The following is a 22,024-nucleotide window of genomic DNA, read 5'->3' as shown; positions in this document are numbered from 1 at the left end:
CCATCCTTGGCTGTATTTCCTTCATCGTTAGAGTAGACATTCTAAAGCTTAGCTCATATTCATGATTACTATCAACATTTCAAATGGATCAGTGTTAATTCTTCATACTTCTGGATTATTATTCTCACCACATTATTGGATTTATAACAACTAATATACTTGACACAAATTTTATTCTTTTCGTCATATTATTTAACCCACTAAACCTTATACAGAGTTTTATATTCAGCTCTATTCAGCTCACCCTTGGTTACCAAGCAAATGCATTCTATTGTTTACATTCCAGGATCTTTTCACATGCTCATTTTTTCTCTGCCGTCGATCTGGGTTTTTAAGTACTAATGGATTTATGTTGTAATTATTTTTTGTTGTTGGATGAAGAAAGGTTTTGAGTCCAAAACGTTCCGTGATAGGCATTTTTCTCCTTTTTTGAAGCTGCTACTGTTATATTCATTCTTGTTAATTACTTTTGCAGTCCTCAGCTTAGTATCACAACATCACCCCCAATTACAACTGCAACAATGGGACTATAGATATAACAATTTGGTTATCAGACCTGCAGATTGAGATAAGTCGGGGTGGAGGGGTGGGGGGGGGGGGGGGGGGCGGGGGGTAAGGGCAAGGATGTTACAGTGGCTGGAAGTATAGACTGCTGATTCTAAATTTCATAAATCAATTTCGGAGAGATGTGCCCTCCAAAGATTAGTTGCAGTTGATACTCCCTGTTCCTGCGTGGCGTGAGAGTGAATCTGAGTCAATAGTAATAAGTGGCTGGAGAGTCAAGCCAGTCAGGACAGCATCATACGTCCTTTGAATCAATTTCAAAATTACTCACCGGCCTCATTAATGTTTTGTGAAATAGGCATGAAGAACTGAATCTGTTACAAGTTTTTCGAGTAGTTGTTAAACCGGGGAATGTTATAACCACACAAAACTGTTTACACCGGAAGAAGTAACAAAGATGTCAAATGGGTATAAATATGAAGTATCGAATATTTTTAGAGGGATATGAAATTATCTAGGGAATGGAATATTGATCGAGTTATGAATTATCAGCGTTGATAACGAATTTAAAACAGTTTGAAAAGTCCATGGAATTCAAGTTCTTTTCTATCGACATAATATTTAATGTAAATATTAAAAGGAAATGTGAATGCAGAGCTTGTCTTTTCCCCAAGTATATCACGATTACAATATAATAAAAAAACATTACTAAATAATGACCAGCCCTTGTAATGAATGTGTGATATTGTAGTCAATAGTTACGAATAAACTAAAAAGAATGATTGGTGACCAATGTTTTGCACGAACGGCATGATTCAATATTGAATTCAAATAAAAAATTAAAGCAGATGATGTGTACAAAATTTTTTTTACACAGTTTTGAACTTTTGTCAAATAAAAATAACACAAATTCACAAAATCATTTCTTTTTCATTTTTATTCCGTTATCAGATATATGTACATGATCCATAATTTGACTTTTCCAAACAGGAAATTGTTACTTTGCATTTGCAGCAAAATCAAAACAGACGTCAAATTATCATCATGGGTTCTGCCGGCGATTGGTGCCTGATCGAAAGCGATCCTGGTGTATTCACAGAATTAATTAAAGGCTTTGGTAAATTGATATATACCGTTTTTAAAACTAATATAATTCATTGTAAGATGCATCATATGCTATACCCAGGAGATTGGCTAAAAAGTAGGTACTTTGTGGTAAACGCCTCCTTGGCCTTGGCACTCCAGCTCCAGCGACAACCCGATAAATGAGCTATCGGCTGTGACCAGATTTTTTTAGTTTTTGGAAGTGCTTATTCGGGAGGCCTTCCGAAAGCTCCTACATCCCCAGTATTCTTGTTTTTTATAATGTTCTGGTAGGGGGTTTGGGAGGGGGTGTGGGGACGTAGTTATTGTTGTTTATGTTTGTTGTTGTTTGGCTATTTTGAGTTGTGAATGTGAATTGTGAATTGTTTTCATATTGGGTAACCTGTTGGGTGTCATTGTGAGTTCAATTCACTGTTATGTGTTATTTCTTCCATGAGTTTGTGACGTCACATTGGGTATAAAAACGGGTTGCATTCATTTCCCAAGCTCTTCTTACTTCGAAACTCATTATGGATTGTTGATTGAAACTAAGTCAAGTGTTGACTGATTTTATATTACCGGCACCGGATGGACATTCCCGGATATTCTCGTAATGCCTTGATACATGGCATTTTTTAACCGCCCATATATGTCCTTTACATATTTGGAGAATGCCCACTTTGGTGGAGACTTTTTCTTAACTTTTTTCCTTATTTTACATATCGTGAACTAGATTGAGAAATCCGTTCACGACATTTGAAACTTTAAAAAAAAAATAAAAAGTCTCCCCCCTCCCAAACCCCCCACTAGAACATTATAAACAATGTTTCCTCCCTCCCAAACCCCCTACTAGAACAAGAATACTGAGGATGTAGGAGCTTTCGGAAGGCCTCCTGCTTATTCGCAGTAGTACTCTGAAAATTAGCCGTCCCCTCACTGAACACAATGCTGTATTTTCTGTTCAAAATGACGTGTTGTCGTGTGGTTTGAAGTTGAATGAATGAGAGTGTGTTAGTTTGAGCAGGAAAGATGCGGAGGGATGATTGAACCATTTTGTGTGACTTGAGATTTTGAACGTTTCAACTTTTCCTTCAAGTCTGGAACTTGACAAGATCGTGTTTTGTTTTGTTTTTGGTTACCCCAATCCAATCCATGAAAATTTCCCCGACCCAACCTCTCCAATCGTTCACATCTTGATACCTATCAGCTTATATGTCAGATTACTTTAATTTACTTCATTTAATGAACTTTAATGAGAATAGTTCCATCCCCGTTTATTGTATTATTTACAGTTAAATATATTTTATAATGTTCCAGGAATCTCTCTCTCTCTCTCTCTCTCTCTCTCTATCTCCTTCTCTCTCTCTCTCTCACACACACACACACATACACTCTCGTCATTGATCAACTAATATCTCAGCAGTGCCCCTACTTCAGCAAATAATAGAAGTTAGCATCAATAAACTACCTCTACTACTACATCATCATAACTACTACAGTCCACTCCGGATAATTGCAACACCTTGGGATCATAATAAATGTTGCGATTAACCGAAGTTCAGTTTCCAGTCCACTATCGCAACATTTAACACATATATGGTATACTCAAACCAGTTGTTGTAAACATTGTTCTTAGTCTACCACATACTGAGCAATAAGAAAAACCATATGGCAGCCCTGTATATATTTTTTCAAGCAAAAGCAGCTTTGATGCAAGTCGACATCCTATTCAGATTTGATTAACTTTCACTTTTTTATTCTCAACATTTTAAAATGAGTCAAAGAGATTAGCCGTGATGAGAGACTATAAGCTCTCACCAAACTCGTTGGTCACAAAGCACAGTTGTCAATCCCAAAACAAAGGATATCTCTTTACAACTGTCATTGTCTATCTGTTGTAAAAACTATACCCAGCCCCCTTGCCCCCTATTTAATGGCCACAGATGACATCACAAACCCGTACTGCAAAGCCACACCCTCTTTTGTTTATAATAGAGTGACGACACACTAATGTAGCATTAAATCCCACTCACTCTCGATTTTTCAACCTGTCACGATTTCTTCCATGATGAAATTTAATCATGATATTTTGTTTGATTGATTTCTTGAATTTACCACTTGTTGAGGGCAAAAATTTGTTGCGATTAACCGAAGTTTGTTGCAATTATCAATGACTTTTATATAGAATTAATTGGGAAATTTTGCGATTAACCGAAAGTTGTGTTAAACCGAGTTGCAGCAACCACCACCACCATCATCATTATCCTTATAGTCATCAACACCACCACTGCAGAGGGTTGGAGAAAGACAACCATAGTTAAGTAAACATACTCCCCTCCGCCCCCAAGCTATTTCTGGTTGTTGTATTATAACGACATTTTTTTCTGGTCCCAATGATGTCATTATGGAGAGGCTGCATTGTACGTAAAACCAACTTTTTCAATCAAAACAATCCAAAGTTTGTGAATACTGATAAAACCTGGAGTTTTGAGATTGCCATCTCTAATAAATGACTCCATTGTTATGTAGATTCTTTTTCCAGAGAGCAGTTATAATAACTTTTACCAGGTGTCAGTGTTGTGAATCTAGAAAGTAGCTGGAATGATTGCCATGCAAAATATAGGCTTTATTCAACATTTAAATTGACATGATCTGGAAAGAAATTAAAACACAAAGAGTTAGACAATACAGTACAGACACAGATCAGTTAGAAACATAAAGTGACAAATAGAACTAGCTCTAAACAGTAAACCATGACAGTCAGATTATTGAAAGAGGTTTTGCTACATTAGAATGTCAGGATAGCTTAATTTTTGGAACCAATCTCATGACCTCTGAACAAGAATGGAGAATGAGAATCAAATCGAGTCAAAATTTCTTTAATGAATAAAAAAATGTTTTGAAGAATCTGTTCCGATTAAGTGACTAGTACTGTATTTCAAACATTGTTGGAAATTTTCATGCTCTGTATGATATTTTTTGAGGGATCTGAATTCCATTGGTGTTTTCTGCGAATATAGATTTTACTATGATTATGTTTATGTCTCTATGTCATTGACATTTATATGTTTCAGGATGTCGAGGAGCACAAGTTGAAGAAATTTGGAGTCTGGATTCAGAGATCTTTCAAGAATTGAAGTGAGTAGAAAGTGAATCATTGGGATTTTAAAAATATCTTTAAAGACTTAATGTATCAATTATAATGTTGCCGAAATGTTATGTCCTTGACTAAATATAATGGATAATTTGTGTGTTCTTGTGGTCTGATGCAGCGGTTCTCAAACTTTTTAGAAATTACAATCAGCAGTCCCCTATTAGGGTTTGGATTATAATAATATAATAATAATAATAATACTTTATTGCAACCCAAAAAGGACATTTTTTGTATAGACGTGTTATAATTTACACATAAAATAAAAAGATAAAGGAAATATGATGTATATATAAACAAGGAGCAGTTCCACAACCAGAACCGCAATATATATGAATAATTTCAACACTGTAAAATGGTTAAAACTGTCACTATAAATTGAAAATTGAAAAGATTGCAAAACAAATAGATTAATTAATATTTACATTATTCGGAAGTAAAAAAGCGCCATAATTATCTAAATAATTATCAGCTGGTGCGTGATGAAGTCTGCCGCACTTCTTTTACAGAAGCCGATTTCATTCAAACAATGTAACGATAATAAATTTGAATTTTTTTATTGTGTTCCCATGAAATGAGTTTGCTGAGATCCCAGTTAGAGGACCACTGGTCTAGTGACTTGTGACCGATGACACTATGCATTCCTCTGTGTTCAATTACAATGCGTCGTAAATACAAAATAAAATAAATAAAATTCCCTTTTTTCATCCCATAGGGGAATTTGTCTCTAGGGTCTATTCCAAGGGAATACTGTAATTGCGCTTTTTATGTCTTCTGATTTTTCTTTGGGGCTAATGGGGGTTAGAGCCTCTGTTGAGATTGCACTTCGGTTCGTCCAGTTATTTGATAATACTGTTACTGTTAGATTTTCTAGCTTACTGAATTCCATAAATATACGGAAAATCAGCAACCCTGATTATAGAATTTAAAAAAAAAATCTAAAATATGTCTTTTAATTAATTTTCATCTTCTGGTTCACTTCAAAATATTGACATGTAATGTGCTGGGTAATATAGATTGTATTTTGAATGATTCCTTCATTTTAAAAAACTTTTTTTTTTTCATCTTTAATTTTTTAAAAATTCAGGCCTGTCCATGGTCTCATCTTCTTGTTCAAGTGGACACCGGATGTTGAAACAGACGGAACTGTCGTCCAGGACAGCAGACTGGAGAAAATCTTCTTTGCTTCTCAGGTAACTCGGACCAACTTCCTATACTGGTGAAGTTCTTTTAGCTAAAACTATATCAAAAATTTGAGAGGGAAACAATCCAATGTATAGTTATAGTTTTGGGAGATGAATTTTATTTCCCTTGTAAATCATCTCTTTGTTATGTGTTCAGAAAAGTGAGTGGAGCAGCAGAGGCTCCTACCCTTCCGCTTTTCGCGGAATCATTCTGCTTAATTGGTCTACATCCCGCGATTCCGCTTTCAAGGCAAAAATTCCGCTTCTCAATCAAGAAAAATAATTTTAAAATGTTAGCTATGGTTTATTTCGTCATCATCTCCTATGGTCAATCAACACACATTTTGTGTGTCTGACTATTCCCTTCATATTCCGTGCAGTTGATGTCAGATAATGTTATATTTTAGGGAGGGGGTGGGGGGAGTCAATGACCGAAGTATTATTATTATTGTTGGCTCCTAAATGTGAGGTAAATGACCTAGTAATATTATATGTTGGCTCCAATCGGTAGTATTATTGAGTAGGCTTCTAGTAAGTTGATTCCACTTTTTGGTCTCAAATTCCGCTTTTTATGTACTATGATTCCGTTTTGGGGCTATTGGGGGTAGGAGCCTCTGGAGCAGGCACTTATGTTGATAATAACATGAATTGAAGTGAATAGGAAAGTGCCAGAAGAAAGTAGAGAATAAAAATTTCGCGTAATGCGGAAAATTCTGCCATTCCAATGACAATCATCTGTCTGGCTTCTCAGATTCTCATCTAGGAGGAGACAACTTTTAATGACCTTCAACTATTCCACTTTTAGAATTTTCCCCCTTTTTCCTACAAACTCTACTGGCTAGTCTCCATAAATCCAGTGAATGTTAAATTAAAAATTTTATGTGGCTGCACGTGTTTAAAATATGATTTTTGGTGTGAAAATATGATAAATCTTCATGGATATTTTGAAAAATATGATATAAATCTTTTCCTGGATATTTTGAAAATTATGATATAAATCTTTTCCTGGATCTTTGGAAAAATTTGATAAATCTTTTCCTGGATATTTTGGATAATATGATTCATCTTTTCCTATATTTGGAAAAATATGATCAATCTTTTCCTTGATATTTGGAAAAATATGATCAATCTTTTCCTGGATATTTGGGAAAATATGATAAATCTTTTCCTATATTTGGAAAAATATGATTAATCTTTTCTTTGATATTTTGAAAAATATGATATAAATCTTTTCCTGGATATTTGGAAAAATATGATGAATCTTTTCCTTAATATTTGGAAAAATATGATGAATCTTTTCCTTAATATTTGGAAAAATATGATGAATCTTTTCCTTAATATTTGGAAAAATATGATGAATCTTTTCCTTAATATTTGGAAAAATATGATGAATCTTTTCCTTAATATTTGGAAAAATATGATGAATCTTTTCCTTAATATTTGGAAAAATATGATGAATCTTTTCCTGGATATTTGGAAAAATATGATGAATCTTTTCCTGGATATTTGGAAAAATATGATGAATCTTTTCCTGGATATTTGGAAAAATATGATGAATCTTTTCCTGGATATTTGGAAAAATATGATGAATCTTTTCCTGGATATTTGGAAAAATATGATGAATCTTTTCAAATGGTTGAGGTGGGTTGGCAGGTCTGGGGTGTCCCATGATAGCTCTATGAAAAGATGTCAAGTGTGTAGCAGTGCCTAATGTTTTGTCTTACTTTCTTATGATTGGTTGTGGCAGGTCATCAACAATGCTTGTGCTACACAGGCTTTACTGAGTATCCTACTAAATTGTACACACCAAGATGTGGAACTGGGTGACACGCTGATCAGTTTCAAAGAGTTCACACAGGAAATGGATCCAGCGGTGAGTGAATGTGAAAGGTCATTGGACAGCAAACTTTATTTTTTTTATTTTTAAAAAAAAAATTAGTAATATGAAGAAGAGAGAGCGTTATGTCAGAATTAATCATATGAAGAAAATTGAGTTCATGATTAATGTGAGTTGAATAATAGGTCTAGTTGGCTCAGTTGGTAGAGCACTTGCTTCACACGGAAAGGGATCAAGTTCAATCCCAGTTGTAATCAATCTCATATACACATGTATACCATCTTCATTTCAATTGTTTGTAAACACCATGCAAAATTTGATGACTGGTCGGAGCCTTAGTATTACAAAAAGATCCGATTTGCCAAATATATAAGTTTCTGTTCATGTACTCATGCACACATGTGCATGCGTTAATGTGACAATAAAAAACAGATAACTATGAGATACAGATTCAATAATCATCTCATCAGAGATGTAATATATAAAAAACAAATGTGTTTTTATATGAGTTTTAAAAGTTTCAACAGAATCTCTAAAATTTATAACATAAAATTGCTATTTTATACAATATCCTAAATTTTACAGGGAGTCAATGCAAAGTCACAAACATTAGTGTTATGCATTCCATTTTTTTCTTTCTCAAAACATTTCTGGTGGCTTGATTTAGTAAAATTTGTAGTCTTTGAATCATGTTGTTCGGGAGACCACACATCAAAGAATTACATGTCATGTACGAAAAAATAAAAGACGATATCAATACTTTTGTTGTAGAATTTTGATTTAAGAATTCTGCCATTGCCCTGTTCTACTAAGAATCCTCCAACACCTTATTTTCTCCTCAGAATCGAGGTCTCAGTCTGAGCAACTCTGACACTATACGGGAAGTGCACAACAGTTTTGCTAGGTATGGTTTGTGTTATAGTTTTGTGTTTTATGATGTAATAGCTGAAGCAAGATCCTGGATGGGGTATTTTGTCCTCCCCTAATGGGCAAAGAGGTGCTTATTGCATCTTCTGTCCCCTATATCTGTTTTCTAACTTGCTTCCTGTCTTTGTCCTGGAATGATATTGTCCTAGCCCTGCCCGCAGTCCTGGGAGGGCAATAGCCAAGTGTATAGATACAGGTTTTGGGAGATGATGTTTTCTTCCTTATATATCATCTATCTGTTATGTACTGTTTTATTTTTTGTTTTGAACATCAATATCATGATTTTTAAGCATATATGCTTACTCCTAGTGGAGATCTGTGCTTGTGTCTGGATGATACTTTTAGGTGATCTCAAACTAAGTACGCTGATAGTTTGCTCTTGGAATCTACAGCTGTTCCCTATTTGAACTATTCCTATTTGTCTTACATTTTCTCGTGTGTTTTTTGTTGTTGTAATCTTGAATGTTTTTAGTATCCCATTTTCTTCGTTTTGAATGGTGCAGTAAAAACCTTAAAAACAAAAATATAAAACAAACTTGAGTGAGAGGAAAATTATTATTTGTTTATTTATTTATTTATTTATTTATTTATTTATTTATTTATTTATTTATTTATTTATTTATTTATTTATTTATTTATTTATTTTTCTATTTTGTGGGTTTTAAATTTTTTAGATTTTTTTTATTTTTCCCCCTGGCTATTGGAAGCTGTGACAAAAGGTGATTTTCATATTTGAACATAAAGAATCATAAAAATGATCTAGGCAGGGGCTATCACATTTTCTGGGTTAATAGACATATTTCCATGGGGTGTCAAATTTTCCCAAATGTCTTGATAAAAATTCTGCATTAATGTTTTCTCCCCTTGAAATTTTAGGATGTGTTCAAGAAATATATACTAATTTTTTATCATGGATACCAATTTTCAGTATATTTACTTAATTCAGTATGTTAAAAAAAAAAACCCAGTATAATTTTCATTACTGCTGAGCGGAAAAAAAGTAAGTGCTAAAATTAATGTCTTTTTTGCTGGAGTTCAATGGTCAGATAGTGGTCGGTGGATGTGCTCTCTTAAAAGTTCAGTAAATTTTTTTTACCGCCTGAATTGGCAACCCTGCGTATTATTGTTGCCTGTTGCAGGTCATCATTGCTTGAAATCATCATTTCAACATCGTCGTCATCATCATCATCAAGCAGCAGCAATTCCCTTTTTTCCACATGTAACTATATCATGAGTTCCTCTTTTATTTCTTTTCCATTGTCTTTCTTCAGGTCCTAAGATGTTTATTGATTATATAATTGTTCTTATTATGGCGCAAAAAAACAAACCCCAGAAAGATAATTGAATATTTATTTTCCAGGCAACAGATGTTTGAATTTGACGAGAAACTAGCCAAGAAATCAGATGACGTATTTCATTTTGTGAGTTACCTCCCCATTGATGGTCGGTTGTATGAGTTGGATGGTCTTAAATCGGGACCTCTGGACTTGGGTAAAATGATTTGTCATGGTTTTTAACAGATTATATTTTGTTCATATATTTGTTAAACTTGGGTTTTTTTTTTTTTCATTTAGTTTTTCATCTTTATGGGGCTTTAGGGGGTGCGGGGAGAGGGGGTGGGGTAGTCATAGCATTGCATTGTGACCTGGGAGCTCCTGGGTTCAAGCCCTGATTCAGGCACTTTCATTTTTTTTTCTTATGGTGAACCCCTAATTTGTCCATTTAGACAGAATGGGTGATTCCTGTTGTCATCAGAGGTGTATTATCTTCTATTCCTTCATGACTTCATGGAATCCCCTGGCAATGACACCATCCGACAATATTACATGGAAAGCCATTTTCCTTTATTTTTGTTGTTTTTAATAATAATAATATATCTCTATTGTCCCCAAAAAAGTGGCAATTTGTCATTTGGTTACACATTTATAACAATACAATATTGACATAGACACACTCACACAAGATGCACACTAGTAACATAGTAGTTATCGTAAAAACAAAAACAAAATGGCATCAACAACAACATCATCATCATCATCATCATCATTGTCTGATGTTTTATTCTTTCGTGTTAATACGAGGCTGACTGATCCTGTTGTTCTGGTGGTTTTGATTGCAAAGTGATAGAGGACTTGCCCCACAGGCAAAGTTATTGGTGTACATGGCAGAGGTGTCATGACAGCAGAGCTGCCAACCTACCGCGAAAAATGCGGAATTGTACGCATTTTCAGCAATTGTACGCTTGTATGCATTTCCCCCAAGATTGTACCCATTTTCAGTGTACAGAGTCACTTCAGTTTTCTTTAGTTTTAATAGCGTGGATGTTCGTATTGTTGTTATCTTAAGCTTGCTGGATCGTATTTTTGACCAATTATGATCTTCATGCTGGGAGGTAGGATTCTGAAAGGATTGGATTATAGTCTTGGGAACATCATTGTTGCTGCAATTGAGCTTGTGCGGTGTGACTTTATGTAAGTATACCTTCCTCTTACTTTCACAATGGTCAGTTTCCGTTGATTTCAGGATTGTACCCATTTTTATGAAATCTCCCCCATTTTGAGGTCCCATTGTACACATTCTCATCAGATGGGGTTGGCAGCTCTGTGACAGTCAGGTCCTGGGTTTAACTACCTATCATCCGAAAAACATTTTTATTCTCTCTTGTCTTCTGGCACATCTCGAATCAATTCATTTCTTGTAATTGTTGGTTACATTGTCTGCTCCACTTACTTTCCAGACATAGGTATTAAATTGAACACTGTTATCTCCAGGTGCTGTGCCTTCAGACAAGGACTGGTTGGATTTAGTCAGGCCCATCATTGAGCAAAGGATGCAAAAGTGAGATCCAGTCATTTCATTTTAAAAAAAATAGATTATTTATTAGTTTTATAGCTTGGAAACAATTTTTATTATAACAGGTACTTTTACAATGTTCTTCATCGTTATTATTATTATTATTATTATTATTGTTATTATTATTGTTATTATTATTATTATTATTATTCTTCTTCTTCTTCTTCTTCTTCTTCTTATTATTATTATTATTATTATTATAGACAAAAACGATGCTTTATAATAAGTGGAGTCTTTTTTTTTATCAAACCCAATGCTCGGTCTCAGATATAAATACAAAATGAATATTACCAAAAGTCCCTTTATTTGTTCTCAAGGAGAAATTTGCCTTTAGAGTCTATTCCAAGAGAAGACAGGAATGACACAGGCATCAGCCACAGTACAATGCAGTAAAGTGAGCTGCGAGATGACTTGCTCAAAGTCACAGAGAAGATGTTTTGAACGGCGAAAGAAAACCACCATCTTGATTTGTTTGTGCAAACCAAACAAATTTGAATGGTTTATATCATTTTGTTCCAAGTTTGAGGTTGGAATATATTGAGTTTATAAAAGAATGCACTATAGATGGTTATATTTAAAAGATATTAGTTTTTTCCCCCCTGATATCAAATGATCTTCTTATAAAGGGTTGAATTTCCCTTCTTTTTTTTTTTTCTTTCCTGTTTTTTTTTGTGTGTATGTATTTGGGTACACTAGGCTTGCCACGTACACCAATGAAATTTAAACCGACAATTTATCTTTTGGGGCTAAATTAAACTGTTTAACGTTGTTACCAAAAAAGATATTTTTTTTTCTCTTCTTTTTTGTACCAGCATTTCAAGAGAGCAAATAGTAAAAATAAAAAGTGAATCGTGCCCAATATATCGTGTATATCTGTACATCATATATACTCTTGTTATTTTAAAAAATTACTTTTCAATTCAGATAGTTTGGAAGGAAAAGGGCATATAATGTATAATTTTAAAAACAAATGCAAGACACAAAAGAGATAAGTGTCAACAGCGTACCCCAATTTATTTTTTTATTGGTTACCAGTGACAGGTCGGTGCATTGACTCAACTGCTTGATCAGACATGAGATGTTTAATATTTGAATTGACGGCATAAGGATTAACTCTCTCAGGTACAGCAGTGATGAGATCCACTTCAACCTGATGGCTGTCGTGTCGGACCGGAAGCGAACGTACTCAAAGCGTCTGCAGGAGTTGAACAGCTTGGTGGAAACCAGTGGGATGGAGTCCAGCGACATCACACAGGAGATCTCTAGGCTTGCACAGCTCATATCGCAGGAGGAGAAGAAAGAACAGAGATACAAGGTATCTTACAGTGCTAAACTTCCTTGATGTGTACATTCCATTTTTCTCCTTTGTTACATGTTATACAGGTTTGACAGCAAGTCTTTTCTAATGGAACAAATTTCTTTCTTCTTTTAAGAGATGATCAAAACTTCCCCTTTTGTTTTTCATTGATTACTTTCTAATCTTCATTCAGACTGCTTGGGGTGGGGAAGGGGGGGGGGGGGGGGTACTTTTATGATTTTCAGATGCAGTTCAAAAGTAAAAAATGAACATTTATATAGAACATTTCCACTGATTTGCCGTGCTCGATGTGCCATATGGATCCATATATTTCCATTCCATACAGTACCAGTTGCGTGTTAGCTGTCCTTTTTGTACTAACAATCATTACTGCCTATAGCCAGGTAGTCGTTCATACCTTAATTGAATGGGGTAATATGTGTTAAGTGCCTTTCCCAGGGAATCAACTATAAATTTTCCACAATCACTGTCACCAATCTGGCCACTGACCATGTTTAACATCGCTTGACTTTTGTGACAAGACGAGACACAGCACCGCTGAGCTACTGAGACCGACACTGGTAATTTAATATGTTGGTTGTTTGGCTGTTGATTTCTGTTTTGGTAGAGGTAGCCAAGTGGTTCCTTCTCCAAACATTTTTATTTTACCAATCCTCTATTTCCCCTCTAGACTGAAAACATTCGACGGAAACACAATTACCTCCCTTTTATTATGGAGTTGTTGAAGATTTTGGCAGAGGAAAAGAAGTTGCTTCCATTGATTGAAAAGGTAAATGTTGGTATAATATTTGTTAGAATATTGGAGAAGCCTTGCTCTTCTGTGAGACTATTAGAGTTTAGATTAGCGATAAGTTTTATTCTACAACAAATCTTCCTCCTAGAATTTACCTTTAATTTCTCTATCTGGTGTTGGTTACAATGTTAGCCAGAGAGGCCAAAACTCCGGTTTTACCAGATAAAAAAATCCGGTCAGAGTTTTAAAATTCTGGGCTACGGGTAACTTCAGTCAAATAGGATTCAATAGTCCTAACGTCACTTCCTTCATAATGACGCATGGTAACTTAGCAACACTGGCTCTAAACTATCGGAACAATGGCGGACGCCCGTATGAAATATTTCTCCGGCGAGCATAAAAGCGTATCCAGAGGAAAAAAAACCCATAAACTTGATCATGTTTTGACTTTTACACATTCTGGTCACAAGACATATGAAAAGTTCTAGCCAGCTTGAACCATAAAAAGTAATGATGTTCTTTGTTTAGAACCAAGATGGCCACCGTTGCCGGGGTGCGTGACATCAGACTACTGGATCCAATTCTGGTGATGTCTCTTCTGGTGTCATTGCAAACACCTTAGCATCATCCATTTTCACCACAACTCCATGCCTCAGTATCATCCTGATCACTACATCCATAAATTATGCAAGCATCACCGCTGTGGGTTAACTTAGAAGGAAATATGTATTTGTTTTCAAACACTTGATATTTGTATGCAGAGGAAAAAATTATTTACAGCTTCCCATAACGTTTTATGCAGCATTATCTTATTTACATTACTTGTAAAACAATAAATTGTGTTTATTTTATTAAGTTTTTCCATCAAATATTTTATTGCAAGCTTAGAGACCTGTAAATCGATATTATAAGGTAATGATAAATGGCTCTCCTTACTTACTTATCCGAACCAGCGACCACCTGAGCTCTAGCCCTATGATTTTGTATGATTAAGGCATTCTGCTTCATCATGAAATCATCAAGGATCTGTATTTCTTAAATTTAATTTTTGATTACAATTTGACTCTATGCATGGAATGTGCTGATTGCTTCTTGCTTCCTGAGATGAAATGTGAATTTTTGTTGTTGAAAATATGACAAAATGTGACCCATGGTCTCAAATCGGTATTATGTTGGGGTGAAGTAAGTACAAAAAACTGAGTTTAGAGACACAAATATGAAAGCTGGAGTTAATAATCTACTATGACTGGGTAGGGTTCCTGACCTCCCATAGTGGACAGGGAGGCACTTACTGTGTCTTCTATCCCCCTATGTTTTCCATCGTACTTTGTCTTTGTCTTGAAATGATTTCTTTGTCGTGGAATGAGATCCTGGCCCTGGCTGGGAGGGAAACAATCAAATGTATAGTTAGAGTTTTGGGAGATGATGTTTTTTTCTTGTAAATCATCTCTCTTTTATGTATTGTTTTTCTTGTTTTACATATATGTTGATTTGTAAACATTTGAGTGTGTTCCTCTTTGTGGGGATCTGTGCTTCTGTCTGTCAGGACGAGACATTGTGTGCTCTTGGAATCTACATCTGTTCCCTATTTTAACCCTACCTCTCTATCTTCCTTTTTCTCGGGTACTTTGATTGTAATTTTGGAACTTTTTACTATCTTCTTTGTACTGGTGCTGATGTGACCTAAAAGTGTTGCAAGTGCTGCAAAACCCTTAAAAACAAACAATCCAAGATGAGTATGGTGGATAATAAATACAATTTTTTCCTACGAAAGCACTTGGAAGTTTGTATTTTTTTATCATTTTAATTGTGAATTCATTCATTCCGACATAAATACCGTTTTGAGATGGTGGGTCACAAATATGTTTTATTCTGAGTTGTAATATAGAAAGAATGAAGTTTTATGATGGTTGTTAGTTTATTCTGGGTCTGGGTTTTTATTATTTCATGAACAATTATCGTGTCTCACTGTCATTTGGTAAATCAATCCAGGCCAAAGAAACGGCTATCAAGAAGAGGAAAGAGAAAGAGCAACAATCTGTGGACAGCAAGTAGTGAGTGGTGAGAGACAGGATGGTTCTGTGATGGTCTTTGTATGTGTAAGTATGAGAGTGAGAGGAAACTTTGCTTTTGGGACAGTTTATTCACTTTCTTTTTTTTTGGTTATTATTGACTTAATTTTTAAATTGAGCTTTTATATAGCGCAATATCCACTAAACATGCTCAAACCGCTTAACAAGGGGTCCCTGGCCAACAGCAACATTTAACATTTAGGACAGTACATGACGCCTGTTAGGTGATATACAATTTTTTTTAAAACAGAAACAACGCTATTAACAGTCAGGTACTCATTTTACACCTGAGTACGGTGAGAGAATGTGAGTAAAGGGGCTTTACCAAGGATTCAACTATGCGCAGAGTGAGGCTCGAACCTAGGACCTTCCGATCTGAAAGCGAGTGTCATACCACAAGACCACATAGCCGTACAATTTTATCCAAAATATCTGATTGGCTCTTCTTACAGCCTTTAAGCATGGTCACCAGTGTGCTCAATGCTGAAGCATGAGGTTTGTTTGGGTTTGTTTTTGTTCTGCTTTCTTTTTTTTTTAAATATTTATAATTTACATAAATCATAATGGTAAAAACAGAATAAAAACACTCAATTTGAAAAACACAAGAGTTATCTGTCATAATAATAATAATAATAATAATAATAGATATTTATTGTCCATGAATATGGCAATTTGTCATTTAGTTACATTTGTTATAACGTTAAATGATAACTATAACATTGAACAGATATTTCACTCCTACTTATTTTCTCTCTCTCTCTCTCTCTCTCTCTCTCTCTCTCTCTCTCTCTCTCTCTCTCTCTCTCTCTCTCATTTACTCTCTCTCTCTCTCTCTCATTTACTCTCTCTCTCTCTCTCATTTACTCTCTCTCTCTCTCTCTCTCTCTCTCTCTCTCTCTCTCTCTCTCTCTCTCTCTCTCTCTCTCTCTCTCATGGGGTGAATGTCGGTGTTGAGGGGGATTCATCGCATTTTGGTGAAAAGAATCCAGTAATTGACTTTTGCTTGTGATGTGAAACAATGCTCTGTTGCACAGATCTTGTAATTGCCTTGAATTTAGATGTGAAGCCAGTGGATTCCATAAAAACACACAAATGGTGTTCAAGCCTTATAACAGCTCTGAGCATGAAGGCATTTTGGTCGCCACTTCCACTTGGTCATCTTCCACCTCCACTTGGGGTCTCTTCATTCCAGCCTACTTTGGACAATTTCACTGACCATCACATGAATGGAGGGGATAATACAATAGCTATTAACATTCAGATACAGATTTTGCCTAACGCTGAAGTTACCATGCTTAAAGGCGTGTAATTTATATACCAAAAATTCAGTAAGAGCCATTTACCATATTTGAGTCCGAAACATGCTTAACCCTATTCCTGCACTGTGGGTTACAAATGTAGCCCAGAGTCTCACATTAGGAAACAACCTCAATATACCTATTCCTGCACTGTGGGTTACAAATGTAGCCCAGAGTCTCACATTAGGAAACAACCTCAATATACCTATTCCTGCACAGTGGGTTACAAATGGACCCCAGACTCTCACATTAGGAAACAACCTCAATATACCTATTCCTGTACTGTGGGTTACAAATGTACCCCAGACTCTCACATTAGGAAACAACCTCAATATACCTATTCCTGCACAGTGGGTTACAAATGGACCCCAGACTCTCACATTAGGAAACAACCTCAATATACCTATTCCTGTACTGTGGGTTACAAATGTACCCCAGACTCTCGCATTAGGAAACAACCTCAATATACCTATTCCTGTACTGTGGGTTACAAATGGACCCCAGACTCTCACATTAGGAAACAACCTCAATATACCTATTCCTGTACTGTGGGTTACAAATGGACCCCAGACTCTCACATTAGGAAACAACCTCAATATACCTATTCCTGCACAATGGGGTACAAATGTAGCCCAGACTCTCGCATTAGGAAACAACCTCAATATACCTATTCCTGTACTGTGGGTTACAAATGTACCCCAGACTCTCGCATTAGGAAACAACCTCAATATACCTATTCCTGTACTGTGGGTTACAAATGGACCCCAGACTCTCACATTAGGAAACAACCTCAATATACCTATTCCTGTACTGTGGGTTACAAATGGACCCCAGACTCTCACATTAGGAAACAACCTCAATATACCTATTCCTGCACAATGGGGTACAAATGTAGCCCAGACTCTCGCATTAGGAAACAACCTCAATATACCTATTCCTGTACTGTGGGTTACAAATGTAGCCCAGACTCTCACATTAGGAAACAACCTCAATATACCTATTCCTGTACTGTGGGGTACAAATGTACCCCAGACTCAAAAGAGCAATTTAATCTTTATCTTCCTATTCCTGCACTGTGGAGTACCTATGTATCCTATACTTATATTATATGAGAAATATATAAATACTGTATGTATTCCCTTTTCTTCAGCACAATAAATGCAATTCAGAGATATGGAGATTTATTTTGATATAAATTCAATTTCTGTACTTTGGGTACAAATGTTGTTCATGTGGAGTGTATGTGCCTCTTCTTATATCTAATTCATATTTGTGGTATGCAGTTCCAGTGCAATTCACTGCACATGCCATATGAAATAGACTTTTCAATCATGCAGTACACGCAACCTGTAGGACCTCTTTCTGTTCTGCCATTCTTATAATATCTATCATGGCTCATATTCAGTTAGCGTCACACCTAAGACAAAAGGATGATGTGTGAAAATACTTTATCCAAAGACAACGCCAAGGCTACTCTGTTATAATTATTATTACCATCCAACCAGCTATTGACCATGATCAAGATTGCTTGTCTTTGCTACAAAACATAGTCATATGCTGGTGATCCTCTGACGTCTTTAGTTGTGTTCCTAAGTCAGTTTGCTTCATATATCCAAAATAACTTATTAAAACCCCAGGTTTTTGTCCAGCTCACTCTTTGTGAATATTTTCTTGTGTGAAATGGACAGTTGCAATGGCTAACTATCCTCTGAATAGGTCATGGTCCATTGATGAGTATTTTCCACAAAATATATTTATTAAACAATTTCTAGAACAATTTAGTACTCTAGAGGTCGTTTTGAAATCACTTTCAAGCTTCAGCACTGTCCATAGTACTATCGATACTTTGTTACTTGCTGTGGTGAATTGCAAAGACCATACAACTTTAAGTTTGATTTTTAAATACTGGATACCTGGATACTTCTGTATAGAGCTTTTAGACTTGGTGTTGTCTCCTTCGCTCCTCCTCATCTATTAATGATTGGACCAATTTGTTTCCTAGGATGATGCTTATCTCCAACTCTGCTTTGAATTTATTCAAATTTTTTGGTGATACTGTGATTTCTTGCAGTTTATTCCAGTTATTAACAATTCTAGATGAAAAAAAAATTCCTTCTTTCATTTGTTTTAAAACGTTCCTTTTCCAGTTTTTTTGCTGTTTCCTTTTTTGGGCATTTATTTATTATCTATTTCTATACTTATTTTTTTCAGATATCTGATGTGAGATTGTACAGTAAACAAAAGTCACAAAGGGCAAGATGTGGTTGTCTTGAGTTTCTACAGCAAAACAAACATACATCGTTTTTTTTTTTTATCTTCATTTGAAATTTGTTGTTATCTGGAATCTCGTTTTCATTGAGATTTTAAAATGTACAAACAAGATAAAATTGAAATGTGTAACTATTTAATGTTTCAAATTTTTATTTCATAAAAAAAATACAACAACTATATGCTGAAATGGTCTTTTTAAGTATCAAATTTGGCAAGGTTTAAACTTTTCCCCCCTCACATTCGTGTGTATGTATGTGTGTGTGTCATTGTTGAAGACCTGCCTCGTATTATGAAAAATTCGTAGAATTATGGAAATTTGCCTCCAATTTCAGAGCTTCATGAGCATCTCTAAGTCATTAAAACTGATTGAAAATGAAAGTTGATGTCAGATTAGATCATTTTAAGGATTTCGAAGTTTTTTAATTTTTTCCTTGGGAGGGAAAATTGTTGATTATAGGGACTATTCTATTAACTTTAGGGACTACAATTTTGATCTCCTTAAACTTATAAATTTTGTAAAATTTCAAGTAGGCAGGTCTACTGTTGGTGTTTATTACGGTCTTTAACTTTGTAGATTTGAAACGTGGTCTTTGACCTCACGACGTGGGCAGGAGGTCACTTGCTGTGTCTTCTATTCCCCTGTATATTTTCTGTATTAGTCTTGGAATGAAATTGCTTGGTTTTGTCCTGACCCTTGCTGGAGTCATAGCTGAGAGGGAAACAGTCAAATGTTTAGTATTAGTTTTGAGAGATGATATTTTTTTCCTTGTCAAACATCTCTCTTACATATGATTGTTATGTATTCTGTAAACATTAGAGTGTATTCCTTTTAGTGAGTTCCTATGCTGATATCTGGAGGAGACTTTTTGGTAATCTCAAACTAAGTACATTGATGATATGTTCTTGGAATCTACATCTGTTCCCTATTTAAATCATTCCCCTTTGTCTGACCTTTTCTTGTCTGCTTTTAATTGTAAATCTAATCTATAATTATTTTGACTATCCCATTTTCTTCCTATTTACTAGCGCTGAATGTGTTTAAACTAAACCATCATTTGGTGATTGACGTCTTTGTATTGTGACATGATTTTTTATTGGTGCATCAGGCTACGAGTTAACCAATACTCGGTTGGAGTATCAACGTAGACTGAATTGAATTAGGCAAAAAGGGTTGAGCTGGTCATCCCTATGTTATGTCTTCAGGAAAATCATTATTCAAAGTTTCCTCGTTATCCTGGGGATGGACGTTAAATCTGTCTCTTATGTTATGTCACGATAGTTTGGTTGGTAGAGCACTCGCTTCACACACAAAAGGTTTGAGGTCGAGCTGAGGTGAAGTCAAAAATTTTTCTTCAACCTCCATCCTGGCCACCAAGTAGTGATTAGGTAGCAGCGTGTGTTAGACCTGATTGAAAGGACTTTGCAATAGACTAACATTCTGGGTGGTGTTCCTGACCTCCCATAGTGGGCATGGGGGGGTACATACTGTCTTCTATCCCCTTATATCTGTTTTCCAACATGCTTTCAGTCTTTGTCTTGGAGGAATGAGATTACTTGATTTTGTCCTGGCCCTGGCTGGAGTCCTAGCTGGGAGGGAAACAGTCAAATGCATAGTTATTGTTTTGGGAGATGATTGTTTTTCCTTGTAAATCATCTCTCTGTTATGTATTACTATATTTGTTATTTTGAATGTATAATGTAAGCATTTGAGTATATTCCCCTTTGTTGGATTTTGTGCTTGTGTCCGGATGAGACTTATACTTATAGGTGATCTCAAACTAAGTATACATTGGTGGTGGTATGCTCTTGGAATCTACATCTGATCCCTATTTGTTCCCAATTCCCCTTTGTCTTACTTTCTCTTGTGTGCTTTAATTGTAATTCTAGAACTTTTTACTATCCCATTTTCTTCCATTTTACTAGCACTGATAACCTAAATGTGTTGCAAGTGCCGTAAAACTATTAAAAATTAAATTAAATAATAGACTAACATTCTATCCAAAGGGTGTCCAGTGCCGGAATTTGCTATTGTTGAATTCATGCAATAGAAAATGGGATAAACTCCAGTTCCATGAGCCTAATGGTTATGACAGGCTACTGTGTGTTTTGAATGTATCAGAGTAATTATTTCTGTCAAAAAAATGATGATATATTGTATTTATTTCCATTGTTTTGCTATTTAAAATTCCCACGTTAAATAATATTAATTTCAAAAGGCATGGTGTTGTGTACTAATGGAGATTGACTTCAAAAGGCATGGTGTAATGTATTAAATGGAGATTGACTTCAAAAGGCATTGTGTAATGTATTGAATGGAGATTGACTTCAAAAGGCATGGTGTTGTTTATTAAATGGAGATTGACTTTAAAAGGCATGGTGTTGTTTATTAAATGGAGATTGACTTTAAAAGGCATGGTGTAATGTATTAAATGGAGATTGACTTTAAAAGGCATGGTGTTATGTATTAAATGGAGATTGATTTAAAAAGTCATGGTGTAATGTATTAAATGGAGATTGACTTTAAAAGGCATGGCATTATGTATTAAATGGAGATTGACTTCAGAAGGTGTGGTGACATACACTCCAGCACGATTTCCTCAAACTCCTTGGGAGATGCAAAAAAGGTAGAGGAAACCGTGCCTTGCCAAGTCAACTTGAAACTTGATGGAGAGGAGGGAGGGAGACGGTGAGGCTCAGCGGTATGGTCTTAGATTCGAACTCGAAAGATACCTAGCTCAAATATTCACCGCGATATATGGCCTTCAACTTCAACAAGCCACGTCTTCATAGCTC

General features: G+C 35.4%; 2 protein-coding genes across 3 annotated transcripts in view; one reads left to right on the top strand and one right to left on the bottom strand.

Annotated features, from left to right (window-relative positions):
* LOC144958987 (uncharacterized protein C7orf57 homolog) overlaps window positions 1-966 on the bottom strand; it is a 13,673-nt gene extending 12,707 nt beyond the window's left edge. The window contains exon 1 of the mRNA XM_078891290.1: window positions 836-966. Within this exon, the coding sequence (XP_078747416.1) occupies window positions 836-866 (31 nt within the window). The 5' untranslated portion in view covers window positions 867-966. The remainder of the gene's footprint in view (window positions 1-835) is intronic.
* Window positions 967-1,506: 540 nt separating this feature from the next.
* On the top strand, window positions 1,507-21,601 carry LOC144959317 (ubiquitin carboxyl-terminal hydrolase isozyme L5-like). 2 transcript variants are annotated; one of them, XM_078891869.1, is made up of 11 exons: window positions 1,507-1,621; window positions 4,662-4,725; window positions 5,826-5,931; window positions 7,670-7,795; window positions 8,602-8,663; window positions 10,047-10,177; window positions 11,458-11,524; window positions 12,662-12,854; window positions 13,528-13,626; window positions 15,583-15,689; window positions 19,172-21,601. In XM_078891869.1, the coding sequence occupies exons 1-10, from the start codon at window positions 1,549-1,551 to the stop codon at window positions 15,643-15,645; spliced, it is 984 nt and encodes a 327-aa protein (XP_078747995.1). In that variant the 5' UTR covers window positions 1,507-1,548; the 3' UTR covers window positions 15,646-15,689; window positions 19,172-21,601. The 2 variants fall into 2 exon arrangements, with proteins under 2 accessions (XP_078747995.1, XP_078747994.1); XM_078891868.1 differs by having other exon boundaries at window positions 12,647-12,854.
* The last annotated feature ends 423 nt before the right edge of the window (window positions 21,602-22,024 follow it).

This window comes from Berghia stephanieae, chromosome 13 (genome assembly GCF_034508935.2).
Source record: "Berghia stephanieae isolate SIO BIC M18660-M18661 chromosome 13, UCSD_Bste_1.3, whole genome shotgun sequence".
NCBI classification, from domain to species: Eukaryota; Metazoa; Mollusca; class Gastropoda; order Nudibranchia; family Aeolidiidae; genus Berghia; species Berghia stephanieae.
This window is presented reverse-complemented; position numbering and strand designations above follow the sequence as displayed.